General features: G+C 45.5%; 1 protein-coding gene across 1 annotated transcript in view; it reads right to left on the bottom strand.

The window, feature by feature from the left end:
- Positions 1-14,279, bottom strand: part of ACSF2 (acyl-CoA synthetase family member 2) — a 168,971-nt gene that overhangs the window by 81,993 nt on the left and 72,699 nt on the right. The window contains exon 6 of the mRNA XM_075347503.1: positions 12,218-12,380. Coding sequence (XP_075203618.1) covers positions 12,218-12,380 — 163 coding nt within the window. The remainder of the gene's footprint in view (positions 1-12,217; positions 12,381-14,279) is intronic.

The following is a 14,279-nucleotide window of genomic DNA, read 5'->3' as shown; positions in this document are numbered from 1 at the left end:
CTTATTATGATCAATGGAAACAGGAAGATCGCTGCTGGAGAATGTAGTCACCTGTAATTGTAGTGCTCAGCAAACATTGCGCAACGTTAGCATACAATGCTGTCAGCTGTGAGGCGCTAGCCACCAATTAAAGACTAGTGGACTATTTCAGCACAGAGCGCTGGTTACATTGATCTTATTGTTGTGTTTGATTAGAGATTTGCTTGCTCTCAGTTTAAGATGCTCTTGACAGAGTGTGTCAGGGGCCTGCATTAAGCCATTGTTCTCCCTTAAAGGCCGGGGCCACACGGGGACTAATGTGATCCTCGCATGATACTCGGCTCGCACTAGCAGCACAGCAGGAGCAGAGTGTCATGCGGGTATCACTGCGACTGAGGTCCAATCATACGTTTGGACCTCATCTGCTGGGAATGGGCCGAACCGAGGAGGGGCGGGCCATTGCTGAGGGGTGGGCCGGCACGGAGGAAGAGAGGGAGGGATTTATCTCCCTCTCTCCTCCGTAGCCGGCTATTGCCATTTTCGCCCTGCACTCGCGGTACACAGGTGTACCGCGAGTGCAGTGCGATCTTTCTCTCTCGCCCCATAGACTTGAATGGGTGCGAGAGAAAGAGTCTCTCATTACAATCGCAGCATGCTACGATTTTCTCGGTCCGATTGGGGCCGAGAAAATAATTGCTCATGGGTGCTGACACACAGGCTAATATTGGTCCGAGTGGAAAGTGATGTTTTATCGCATTCCACTCAGTCCAATTTTCATACCGTGTGTCTTAAGGCCCCGTCATACACAATAAGATTGCTAACGAGATCGCTAATGTGATCGTTGCTGCGTCACCGTTTGTGTTACACCTACCAGCGATCAGGCTCCTGCTGTGAGATCGTTAGTCGTTGCTGAATGGTTGGGACCATTTTCTTCAACACTATGTCCTGCTGGGCAGGACGTATCGCTGTGTTTGACGCCTACCAACGACCTCCTAACTAGAGATGAGCGAACCGGTCGTGGTTCGGCTTGAGTTCGGTTCGTCGAACGGAGGTCCCGTTCGAGTTCGGTTCGTCGAACGTTTGACGAACCGAACTCGAACCGCATAGGAAACAATGGCAGTCAATCACAAACACCTAGAAAACACCCTCAAAGGTGTCCAAAAGGTGACAAACAACTCACAACACAAACACATGGGAAAGTGACAAGGACATATACTCATGCGAAAACAAAAGAGCTGGACAAGGAAAAAGAGGAGGACACACAGATATAGGCATGGCACGCCCTTCTAAAATCATGTAAAACACCACAAGGTGACTCCAAGCGGAGTTCTCCCTTTTTTCCAAAAATTGGGCCACACAGGCACTCACCCCTTCAGTGGCAGCACTTGTGCCCCAGTTGTACATTTCACAACTAGATTTGCATCAAGCACATTAAAAAATACGCCATTCTTAACCGTCCCCAGGAGGACACCGGGGTAGGTAGCCAAGTCTTTCCTGATCCCAGATCTGTTCATCTTGGATCATTTTTAAAAACACGGCAAGCAAGGGTTACTCCAAGCGGAGTATCCCTTTTTTTTAAAAAAATTGGGCCACACAGACACCCCATCAGTGGCAGCAGTTGTGCCCTAGTTGCAAACAGGATGTTTTGCATCAAGCACATTCCAAATCCACAAGCATTTACTCTCCCCAGGATGACACAGGGGTAGTAAATTCCTTGTGGATCCATGACTTGTTCATTTTGATGAACGTTAGTCTGTCCACATTGTCACTGGACAGACGCGTGCGCTTATCTGTCAGCACACACCCAGCAGCACTGAAGACACGTTCAGAGACAACGCTGGCAGCTGGACACGACAAAATCTCCAAGGCGTAAGTTGAGAGCTCTGGCCATTTTTCACGATTTGAAGCCCAAAATGAGCAAGGCTCCATTTGCAAAGTCATGGCATCAATGTTCATTTGGAGATACTCCTGTATCATCCTCTCCAGCCGTTGACTATGTGTCAGACTTGTTGTCTCTGGTGGCCTTGCAAAGGACGGTCTAAAAAAATTATGAAAAGATTCCATAAAATTGCTGTTACCAGCACCAGATACGGTGCTACTGGTACGGGTAGACTGTTGAAGATGACGAGACCGTCCCATGTTTGTCAAGTTACAACTGGGAGATTCACTCCCTGCACCTGCACGGTTGTTTGGTGGAAAAGCCGAGCTAAGATCGAGTAACAGCTTCTGCTGATACTCCTGCATACGTGCGTCCCTTTCTATTGCTGGAATTATGTCACAAAATTTGAACTTGTACCGGGGATCTAATAGTGTGGCAAGCCAGTAATCATCATCACTTCTAATTTTGACAATACGAGGGTCATGTTGGAGGTAGTGCAGCAAGAAGGCACTCATGTGTCTTGCGCAGCCATGCGGACCAAGTCCACGCTGTGTTTGTGGCATAGAGGTGCTAACCGTTCTTTCTTCCTCTGACATCTCCCCCCAACCTCTTTCAACAGAAATTTGACCAAGGTCTCCCTCATCCGCTGAGTCTTCCATGTCCATGGACAGTTCGTCCTCCATTTCTTCATGTTCTCCTGCACCTTCCTCAACATTTCGCCTGCTACCATGCGCCCTTGTTGATCCCTGTCCCCCATGGTCCCATGCCTGCCGCGTTGGTGATGATGAACGTCTGGACCTTGGTGATGTTGTTGTGTCTTGCGCATATGAATCCTCCTGTAGTTCCTCCCCTTCCTGTTGTCCCACCCCCTGACTCCAAATAGTGTTTAGCGTGTGCTGTAGAAGAAAGAAAAATCCAGCTTCCGGCGTAGTAGTAAAACTGATGCAATTTTATTAGAGGACGTAAAAATTAATGCGATGACAAAAATAGGGAGCCTATATGCGGCGTAAGGCTACGCGTTTCGAACGCTGCCTGCGTTCTTTGTCAAGCCTGTCTGGCTTGACAAAGAACGCAGGCAGCGTTCGAAACGCATTAATTTTTACGTCCTCTAATTTTTACGTCCTCTAACAAAATTGCATCAGTTTTACTACTACGCCGGAAGCTGGATTTTTCTTTCTTCTACTGGACCCTTGCACTGCCAGAGTGTTATCCCTGCATGCCGGACTTTGCCCCAGTTGAGCTGGATCACTTGTTTTTCCTTCTTTAGTGTGTGCTCCAGCATGTAAATGACTGGAATTGTCATGCTGATAATGGCATTGTCAGCGCTAAACATATTCGTCGCCATGTCGAAACTGTGCAGAAGGGTGCATAGGTCCTTGATCTGAGACCACTCCATCAGGGTGATCTGCCCCACCTCTTCATCTCGTTGGCCCAGGCTATACGTCATGACGTATTGCACCAGGGCTCGGCGGTGCTGCCACAGTCGCTGTAACATGTGGAGAGTCGAATTCCAGCGTGTCGGCACATCGCATTTCAGGCGATGAACCGGCAGGCCGAAAGACTTCTGGAGCGATGCAAGTCGCTCAGCTGCGGCGGTTGAACGGCGGAAGTGAGCAGACAGTTTTCGTGCCCTGGTCAGAAGGCCATCTAGGCCGGGATAGTGTGTTAAAAATTGCTGGACAACAAGGTTCAACACGTGAGCCATACAAGGCACATGTGTCACCTTGCCCAGGCGAAGGGCCGCACCCAGGTTTGCAGCATTGTCACACACGGCCTTACCAGGCTGCAGGTTGAGTGGAGACAACCATTTATTAAACTCAGTCTCCAGAGCTGCCCACAACTCAGCCGCTGTGTGACTCCTATTTCCAAGGCATGTCAAGCTAAAGACCGCCTGATGCCGTTGCGCTCTGCTGCCAGCATAGTAATGAGGGGTGCATGATTCCTTCTGCGCAGTGCGAACGCTGGTGGCCTGACCAGGCAGGCTTGGTGCGGAGGTGGAGGACCCAGATGAGCTGGAGGAGGCAGAAGCAGTGGCGGAACTTGGACAGACAGAGGATTGACACAAGTCGTGGGGACGGCAAGACTTGTGCAGCAGACCCTTCACCATCTATCACCATAGTTACCCAGTGCCCAGTCAGCGACATGTAACGTCCCTGTCCATGCTTACTGGTCCAAGTATCGGTGGTGAAATGCACCCGTTCACACACAGAGTTTCTCAAGGAATCCGTGATGTTGTGTGCGACATGCTGGTGTAGCGCGGGCACACCTTTCTTAGAGAAGTAGTGGCGACTGGGCATCTGGTACTGGGGCACAGCGACAGACATAAGGTCTCTAAAATCCTGTGTGTCCACCAGGCGGAAAGGCAGCATTTCGGTAGCCAAGAGCTTACAGAGGGATAAAGTCAACCTCTTAACTTTGTCATGGGTCGCAGGAAATGGCCTTTTATTTGTCCACATCTGAGGGACAGAGATCTGGCTGCTGTGTGTAGACGGTGTTGAGTAGGGTGTCCCTGGAAAAATGCAGCTTTGTGAGGAAAGTGCAGGCGTAGACATGATGTCGCCTTCATCTAACGTTGGTGCTATCGATGTCTGAGAGAGCTGTATACACGTACTTGTTTCCCCTTCCAAACCAACTGACGACCTACCAAGCAAACTGCCTGTTGCGGTTACAGTGGTCAAAGTTGTGCGTGGAAAACCAGGTGTGACAGCTGTCCCCACAGTCCTAGAAGATGAAGAGCGCGCGGATGCACTAGAAGGGGCAGGCGGTGGATGGTTCGCTCCGCTAGGCCGCATTGCAGCACGGTGAGCTTCCCACCGGGACATATGATATTTATTCATGTGACGATTCATGGAAGAAGTTGTCAAACTGCTGAGGTTTTGCCCTCTACTAACAGAATCATGACAAATTTTACAGATCACATAATTTGGGCGATCTTTTGCTATGTCAAAAAAGGACCAGGCTAGGCAAGGCTTAGAGGGCATGCGACCTGCTGATCCACCCCGACTAGTGCTCAGAGGCACAGTGGTGGCTGAGGATGCAGTTGTAGACGTGCTACCAGTACTCCGACTCTGTCCAGGAAGGCGCAAGGTAACTTCGTCATCAGTTGCATCCTCCTCCACCGTCTCTGTTGACCTCCTCGAGGGCCTGACTGTGGGTTGACAGTAGGTGGGATCTAGAACTTCCTCATCAATTGTTGTGTTTGCACTCCCCTCACCCGCAGACCGAGCCTCTTCTTGCCCTGACCGAATATTTAAGTTGTCATCCCAATCTGGTATCTGCGTCTCATCGTTATCAGTATGTTCCTCATTGTCTATAACAACAGGTGTTACAGTTTGTGAAAAAGGGTCAACATTATGCTCAGAAACTTGGTCCTCACGGCCTGAAACAGAGTCACAAAGGTTCTGGGCATCACTGCAGACCATTTCCTGGTCTGTACTCACTGTAGATTGGGAGCAGACCTCTGATTCCCAGGCTATAGTGTGACTGAACAGCTCGGCTGACTCAGCCATCTCAGTTCCACCATACTGTGCAGGGCGGATGGAGACTTCAGAGCTGGAAGAATGCAAGTGTGATTGGCCTGACAACTCAGAGGACTGGTGTTTTTTGGATGCGGTAGTTGAGGTGGCGGAGAGGGCACTTGTTGGACCACTTGAGATCCATTCAAGCATTTTCCTTTTTTGGCCATCATCTACCTTTGTTCCAGTTGTTCGTGTCCGTAAAAAAGGGAGCACATCGGATTGTCCACGGTAAGTAGTAGACATCTTACTTTTGCTGGAAGATGGTCTATCTTCAGCAGATGTTAATGGAACTTTGCCACCTTCCCCATGGACAAACCCTTTTTTTCCTTTTCCAACACGCTTCTTCCCCTTTCCACCAGCATCTGTCATTTTGCCACTCATTTTGATTGCGACAAGATTATGCACTTAAAATGTGGTAGTAAAAATTGAGAGGTGGTGTACATTTCAGCGGTGGTCTAGCTTTATTAACAGCAGAATAAACAACAATAACTATCCCTGACAATGCAACTACGGCCCTTAAACTGGCAGCAGTGTTTGCTAGTATAATTGCTTAGTAACAAATGAGTTTGAGTGTGCAATGCAGGCAGACGTGCTGCAAATATCTTTGCACTAGTGGGACAATACAGAAGTCCAACAGCCATGTTTAGGATGCCACTAAGTTCACTCAGTGTTTGCTAGTATAACGGCTTAGTAACTATAAGTTTGAGTGTGCAATGCAGGCAGACGTGCTGCAAATATCTTTGCACTAGTGGGACAATACAGAAGTCCAACAGCCATGTTTAGGATGCCACTAAGTTCACTCAGTGTTTGCTAGTATAACGGCTTAGTAACTATAAGTTTGAGTGTGCAATGCAGGCAGACGTGCTGCAAATATCTTTGCACTAGTGGGACAATACAGAAGTCCAACAGCCACGTTTAGGATGCCACTAAGTTCACTCAGTGTTTGCTAGTATAATGGCTTAGTAACAATGGGTTTGAGTGTGCAAAGGGCAGGAGGGTACAGTGGCAGGGTTGTGGGTCTCTGGGTAGAGGAAAGGAAGCCTGCCTTTCTATCCCTCCTAATGGGGAAATGCAGCGAGGAAATCCCTGACCTTAGCTACACAGACGCTGTCATCTTGTGTAGCTGTTAAACTCTGTTTTCACGGACCAGTCACCTATGGCTCTGACCCTGCCGGGATTAGCCCTTAAAAGGACTGATAGAAACTTCTATCCCTATTCTGTACAGCGCTGTGTATGGAGCGTACACAGCAGTATCGGAGATGGGAGCTGCGCCAGTGATGACTGACACCAAGGACGCAGAAGGCAGATAATGGCGTGCTGGAGGAAAATGTCCGTTTTTATAATGCAGGGACATGTGACATGGACATCCTATCACACATGCCGTTGCTTCTCTGGCTAAAAGTACACTTAGCTGTGTGTGTGTCTGGGATTGGCTGACATGCTGGCCCTCCCCACTACACGCGCGCGCTTAGGGAAGGAAGACAAGGAAAAAAAAAAAAAATGGCGATCGCCATTATCCATACAGCAGTGATCTGAATGCGCTGTTCCCGCACACTATACACTGAAATTTCATAATAGTGTGTGAGTCACAGAGTGACTTACACTATTACAGCGGAAAGCCAGCTAGGAATTAGCTGGTCTTTTTGCTGCTAGAACCGTTCTCGAACGTATCTAGAATTATCGAGCTTTAGCAAAAAGCTCGAGTTCTAGTTCTATCTAGAACAGCCCCCAAAATCACTCGAGCCGCGAACTGTAGAACCTCGAACTTCGAACCGCGCTCAACTCTACTCCTAACACAGTCCCAACGCCGGCCGAGATCATTATACAGGTCGCTGATCGTTACTGCGTCGTTGGTAAGGTCTGACTGTGTGACATCTCACCAGCGACCTCCCAGCGACTTACCAGCGATCCTTATCAGGTTACATTATTTTTGGGATCGCTGGTAAGTCGTTAAATGTGAAAGGGGCTTTAGGCCTAAGAGAGGTTCAATTCCAACCTGTCTCCATGGACTCTAATATAATCAGGCCTACAGTAGGATTTATAACCCTTCATCTGGTGGTGGGGTTCTGCGTCTTTGTTCAGCTCTACAGGGGGCTTCACCAATATACAACATTTCAGACTGGTCTTCTGGAACCTTCTGCATACTTTGAGCTACATGTAGAAGATGTTTATGGGGGTGGGTGTGAGCACTTTTTCCAATCCAGGGGGCTGATCCCAGGAGAGGGAGAACAATAATCCACATGTTTGGTCAGACAGGGTCTGTTGCTGCGGCCAGGTCCTAGTGCCCATGAATGGACTATAGAAATTTAAACCAGATACACGTGCTACGGTCGTGATATCCATTGGATAGTTTTGAGAAACTATCCTAAGGACTATTGGTGCTATCGGGAGCTTGATACATGACTTATGGTCATGATATTATAAGGACTGTTGTTGCCGGCTGGAGCTGGATACACTTGCTACGGTTGTGGTATTCGTCATCTGGAGCAGCATAGGCTGTGACTGCAGACCATGCCGGAGGGAGATACAAAAGCTGTGGACCAACGAAAACTTGGGAGACAGTGGGTATCACCTGGTACCGGAGCAGTGGAACTACCGTTCCCGATTTGGGATCTCAAAGACTAGGGACATCTCATTTTGGTCATCTACCTAAAGTAGCTATAAGACTGTAGATGGAAGATATAAAGATAATTGCATTGTTAACCTGCCTAGGGAAAGAATACAACTCACAACCTGAGATCATCACATCATCAGAGGGCAGTATTAAAGAATCAGAACTGTCTTTTGTGTTCAGTGCACATTGTCAGCAAACTGTTAATCAGTGGTACGGGTGGGGTTACAAATTAGCTTGACTGCTCTGCATGTGTGACCAAGTCAAGCACTGATAATCTACTGCTGATAAAATACTGATTGACTGGCTCTCTTGTGTCACACCGCTCTGATATCTGGAGACCACAACATCCCAGGCTATTATGCCATTTTGAAAAAGGAAAAATCTCCTGATGAGCTCCGTTGGTCATTTATATGGAGTGAAACGCGTTGAGATCAGACCTTAAGGAAATTATGACATAAGAATTTGAATATTCTCTAGGCACCTCGAATTTTCCAGATAAGTGCAAAATCTTATTGTTGAAAATATTGAGAAAAGAATTTCTAAATGATTATTTTCTGGTTCATCAACCAGGACTATAAGGGCCACTTTAGGGCCAGCCGCCGAGGAGTGGGGGCACCGGAAAAATAAGGGTGTACTCCATTGGCTAGGTAGGAGTGAGACTGAGGGACAGCCCACACTGAGGAATACTGTTATTGTATATGTATCATATGTACTAGGTGCCAGAGATTTAGGTGGTCCTTTTCACTATAGAGACTTATTGTTGATTATTGTTTGAGAGGGAAAGAGAAGGGACACACAAGTGCGAGCCGCCGAGGAATGGGGGCATCGGTTAACCCTAGAACGCGCAAGCAATTCAATCTACCATAGAAAACAAATGACCTAGCAGGCCTGCGAGGCCCCAGGTATGCGTTCTAGGGTTAAGTAAGGATGTACTCCATTGACAGGCAGGGGAAGCCCTTGTGAGGGTTAGGCTACTTTCACACATCCGGTTTGAGCAGTGCGGCTCAATCCGGCTGTGAAACCTATGCAACGGATGCGGCGAAAACACCGCATCCTTTGCATGTTTTTACATGTGGCCCGTCCGTTTTTTTCCGGTTGCGGCACGCTACTGAGCATGTGCAGTGGAAGAAACCGCATGCGGCGGCCGGATGCATTTTTTCCGCATCGCGCCGCATCCGGCGTCCATAGGCATGCATTGAAAAATGCGCCGCAACGGCCGGATGCGGTGCGATGCGTTTTTTTTGCCGGAGCAAAAAACGTTGCAGGCAACGTTCCATCCGGCCGCGGCATCGGCTAAATCTGCCGCATGCGTCAAAAACCGGACCGAACGCAAGCCCATGCGGCACAATACGGCACTAATGTAAGTCTATGCAAAAAAAACGCAACCAGCGGCAAAAAAAACGGTCGCGGTTTTTCTGCAGAGCGCCGTATTGTGCCGCAGAGCAAAAAACGGATGTCTGAAAGTAGCCTAAGATTAAGGACATGGTTATACAGTCAGGGCCAGAAATATTTGGACAGTGACACAAGTTTTGTTATTTTAGCTGTTTACAAAAACATGTTCAGAAATACAATTATATATATAATATGGGCTGAAAGTGCACACTCCCAGCTGCAATATGAGAGTTTTCACATCCAAATCGGAGAAAGGGTTTAGGAATCATAGCTCTGTAATGCATAGCCTCCTCTTTTTCAAGGGACCAAAAGTAATTAGACAAGGGACTCTAAGGGCTACAATTAACTCTGAAGGCGTCTCCCTCGTTAACCTGTAATCAATGAAGTAGGTAAAAGGTCTGGGGTTGATTACAGGTGTGTGGTTTTGCATTTGGAAGCTGTTGCTGTGACCAGACAACATGCGGTCTAAGGAACTCTCAATTGAGGTGAAGCAGAACATCCTGAGGCTGAAAAAAAAAGAAAAAATCCATCAGAGAGATAGCAGACATGCTTGGAGTAGCAAAATCAACAGTCGGGTACATTCTGAGAAAAAAGGAATTGACTGGTGAGCTTGGGAACTCAAAAAGGCCTGGGCGTCCACTGATGACAACAATGGTGGATGATCGCCGCATACTTTCTTTGAAGAAGAACCCGTTCACAACATCAACTGAAGTCCAGAACACTCTCAGTGAAGTAGGTGTATCTGTCTCTAAGTCAACAGTAAAGAGAAGACTCCATGAAAGTAAATACAAAGGGTTCACATCTAGATGCAAACCATTCATCAATTCCAAAAATAGACAGGCCAGAGTTAAATTTGCTGAAAAACACCTCATGAAGCCAGCTCAGTTCTGGAAAAGTATTCTATGGACAGATGAGACAAAGATCAACCTGTACCAGAATGATGGGAAGAAAAAAGTTTGGAGAAGAAAGGGAACGGCACATGATCCAAGGCACACCACATCCTCTGTAAAACATGGTGGAGGCAACGTGATGGCATGGGCATGCATGGCTTTCAATGGCACTTGGTCACTTGTGTTTATTGATGACATAACAGCAGACAAGAGTAGCCGGATGAATTCTGAAGTGTACAGGGATATACTTTCAGCCCAGATTCAGCCAAATGCCGCAAAGTTGATCGGACGGCGCTTCATAGTACAGATGGACAATGACCCCAAGCATACAGCCAAAGCTACCCAGGAGTTCATGAGTGCAAAAAAGTGGAACATTCACATTCTGCAATGGCCAAGTCAATCACCAGATCTTAACCCAATTGAGCATGCATTTCACTTGCTCAAATCCAGACTTAAGACGGAAAGACCCACAAACAAGCAAGACCTGAAGGCTGCGGCTGTAAAGGCCTGGCAAAGCATTAAGAAGGAGGAAACCCAGCGTTTGGTGATGTTCATGGGTTCCAGACTTAAGGCAGTGATTGCCTCCAAAGGATTCGCAACAAAATATTGAAAATAAAAATATTTTGTTTGGGTTTGGTTTATTTGTCCAATTACTTTTGACCTCCTAAAATGTGGAGTGTTTGTAAAGAAATGTGTACAATTCCTACAATTTCTATCAGATATTTTTGTTCAAACCTTCAAATTAAACGTTACAATCTGCACTTGAATTCTGTTGTAGAGGTTTCATTTCAAATCCAATGTGGTGGCATGCAGAGCCCAACTCGCGAAAATTGTGTCACTGTCCAAATATTTCTGGACCTAACTGTATTTCAATTTGTCCCCCTCTAGTATTAATGCTTTTTTGAAAAGTGTGAATTTTCCTTTAACTTCCACCTCTCAATTGTCTGAAGTAAAGTGATCTAAACACCTTCTTAAACTTCCACTTTATATGTATTTTTGTTGTTTGTCTTGGTTTGAGGATTTTTAAGATATATGAATAAAGAGATAAATTTTAAAATTATTATAAAGAAGTAGGTATTTTCTGACACAATACTAAAATTATATACCCGCAAAAAAAAGTATTTTTCTGAGAGTTTTGACTGGCTCTCTTGCCCTATATTATATTATATTTCTTTCAGAATAAATAACAAAAACTTGATGACAGATTTCCTTTAATTTGAAGTTTAATAAGATGGCAGTTTTTAGACCACATTCACACATGCATGTGTCAGTCAATGATTAATGCACTGGCAGTGTGATCACTGATTAAATTACTGGGCAGCCACTGATTTCAATAAGGAAGATACACTGGTAGTCTAGCAGGACAAATCCAATAAGATTGACTTCAGGGGCAGCCACTCTCAATACAATCTATAAAGTCTATTTAAGGCTAGTTTCACACTTGCGCTATTTTGACGCAAACGGAATCCGCCAGTAATGTAGTACAGTTCATTTATTTACAGTGGAAGCGCGTTAATATGCCGCGTGAGTGTGTCATGCAGTACCCGCTTGTGTCCACATGGTGTCGCGCTTCCACTGTAAATAAATGAACTGTACTACATTACTGACGGATTCCGTTTGCGTCAAAATAGCGCAAGTGTGAGTGGGGCCTAAAGGGGTATTCCCACCTTCGAAAACTGATAGCGTGCCTCATGTGAGGGAAAGCTTAATGTGTGTTCACAATGAGGTTTTTTTGCTGAGTTTTTGGAGCAAAAACTCTCCAACTATTCAGTCAAAACTCAAGGTTGTTTTAACTCCTTGTGGTTTTTGGAGAATTTCTCCTGAAAAAACTCAGTGTGAACATACACTTAGAAGAGGACAATGTCCATTTCCTTGCAGCATCCACGGCACAGTGAGATGTTGTCGTGCCGAGTCCTTATCATTATCATGATGAATATTTACTTACAGATGTAAACTGGATGTTGACAGGATCATCACAAGATATGGTCTTCTGTAAATCATGCACCTGCTTTACAAACTGTGTACTTCCCGCAGCCATCACTTCCTGGAACTCAAAGGCACCTGGATGCTTTTTGTCCAAGACTATAGCAATCCGAAGATCAGGGAGTCTGGAAAAAGAAAACACCAAATAACATGGCTTCAGAAAAGTATGTATTTTACAAAAACAGACTTTGTTACCTGATGTGGATGGTAGCCCTCGGCTCTGGCTTAGGCTATGTTCGCACGTTGCGTTTTTTACCGCGTTTCTGCAGCGTTTTTAGCGGTAGCGTTTTTGCGCTAAAACGCATGCGTTTTTGTTTTCCAGCAAAGGCTATGGGAAAAGCAGAAATCCTGTCTGCACTTTGCTTTTTTTTCTGCAGCGTTTAATTTGCATATTTTGGGTCAAAAACCATGCTGAAAAAGAAGCAGCATGTCAGTTGTTTTTGCCATTTCTGCAGCGTTTCCTTAACATTGGAGTCAATGAGAAATGGCAAAATGCAACCAAAAGCACAATTCCTGCGTTTTTCATGCTTTTTACCTGCTTTTCCACTGCGTTTTTGACTCCAAAAACGCATGCTTTTCTGGCCAAAAATTAAAGGGTTCTAATGTTCCTTTACACACACACAATAACCGAAAATTTAAATGCTAAAAAATAATAAACTTTACCTATTTTTCTGTTAAAATGTGCATAACCACTATTATTTCATTAAAATTGATAATTTTACATATAGTTTTATTAAAAGTTAATTTTATCCTTTTTTTCTCTTTTTTCATTCTTTTTGACTATTTCAACTTTATTTCTCAGTGTCTTGATCTACAAAACGCATCTGCAGAAACGCAGGTGAAAACGCAGGTAAAAAGCGCTGAAAACGCACTAAAAACACGGTAAATACGCATGCGTTTTTAGCGCTAAAAAATGGCCAAAAGCCATTTGGTCAAAAACCAAGGGAAGGAAAACGTGCAGAATAAACTGCAGGTACTCCGACGCAACGTGCGCACATAGCCTAAGGCTGGACCCCCACTTGCGAGTGACTCGCACAAGTCTCGCATTGCATCACCCGGCATGGCCGCACACTCTCTGGACAGGAGTGGGTCAGCTGCATAGAAATACATGCAGCCGACCAGCTCCTGTCAGAAGAGTGTGCGGCTGTGCCGGGTGATGCAATGCAAGATTCACGCAAGTTACTCGCAAGTGTGACTGTCCTAATAGAAAGGCAGACCTGAGCAGGGGACCACCAAGTCTGATGTCTTCTAGGCCATGTGGACATAATTTATTTCTGAAACAATCCCTTTAAAGGGATAAAACAGGGTGACCTCTCCATAGAATAAGCTATCAAGAGTATGACTGGTAGTCATCCTGGGGTTTGATCCCACTGATCATACAATAATTGCTAATTCTGAAGATCAGCAATAAGAACGGGTCACCAGAGTACAAAAAAAATGTTGGGTTTTCAGGCAGTTTCATAGTTAATATATTACAATGTTGCACAATGATACAACTGTAGTTACATAGTAATATTTAGTGTGTGGATGCCAACTAGCACAATGCATCACATTCAAAACCAACAATCTATACAGAATACAATGTAAGCGCTGATGATTTTACTAATATATAAACCCAGAACTTTCCCCTCCTCCCGATGTCCGAAGCGCCTGTCGGGAGTTTCCATAATTTTCTGTACATATTTCGATACAGGAATTGTCAGCTGAAAGTACCATGTTCATCATGTGTTGCTGTGTTGGCTGCACTTACGACTGTCCAGCTGCCAGAATTAACAAGGTCAAATGAAGCCAGATGAGAACAAGTAAAAGATTAATAAATGGAAAGATCCAGAAATAGTCAAGTAATGGATAAAAAAAGGGGAGGTTGAGGTAAATAATAGAATAACTATTCTAATGTGCCATTATGAAATAACAACTGATAACATTCATTACCTTGTGACAAGGCAGCAAATGAACAGACAGTTTCCAAAGTTGATCAGTTGGAAGTGGGGAAAAGTGGGCAAGTGTAAAGCCCCCCCCTTCCC

The sequence above is a fragment of the Anomaloglossus baeobatrachus genome, chromosome 5 (assembly GCF_048569485.1).
Source record: "Anomaloglossus baeobatrachus isolate aAnoBae1 chromosome 5, aAnoBae1.hap1, whole genome shotgun sequence".
Taxonomy (NCBI): Eukaryota; Metazoa; Chordata; class Amphibia; order Anura; family Aromobatidae; genus Anomaloglossus; species Anomaloglossus baeobatrachus.
Note: the sequence above shows the minus strand (reverse complement) of the source record. Positions and strands in the feature narration are given on the sequence as shown.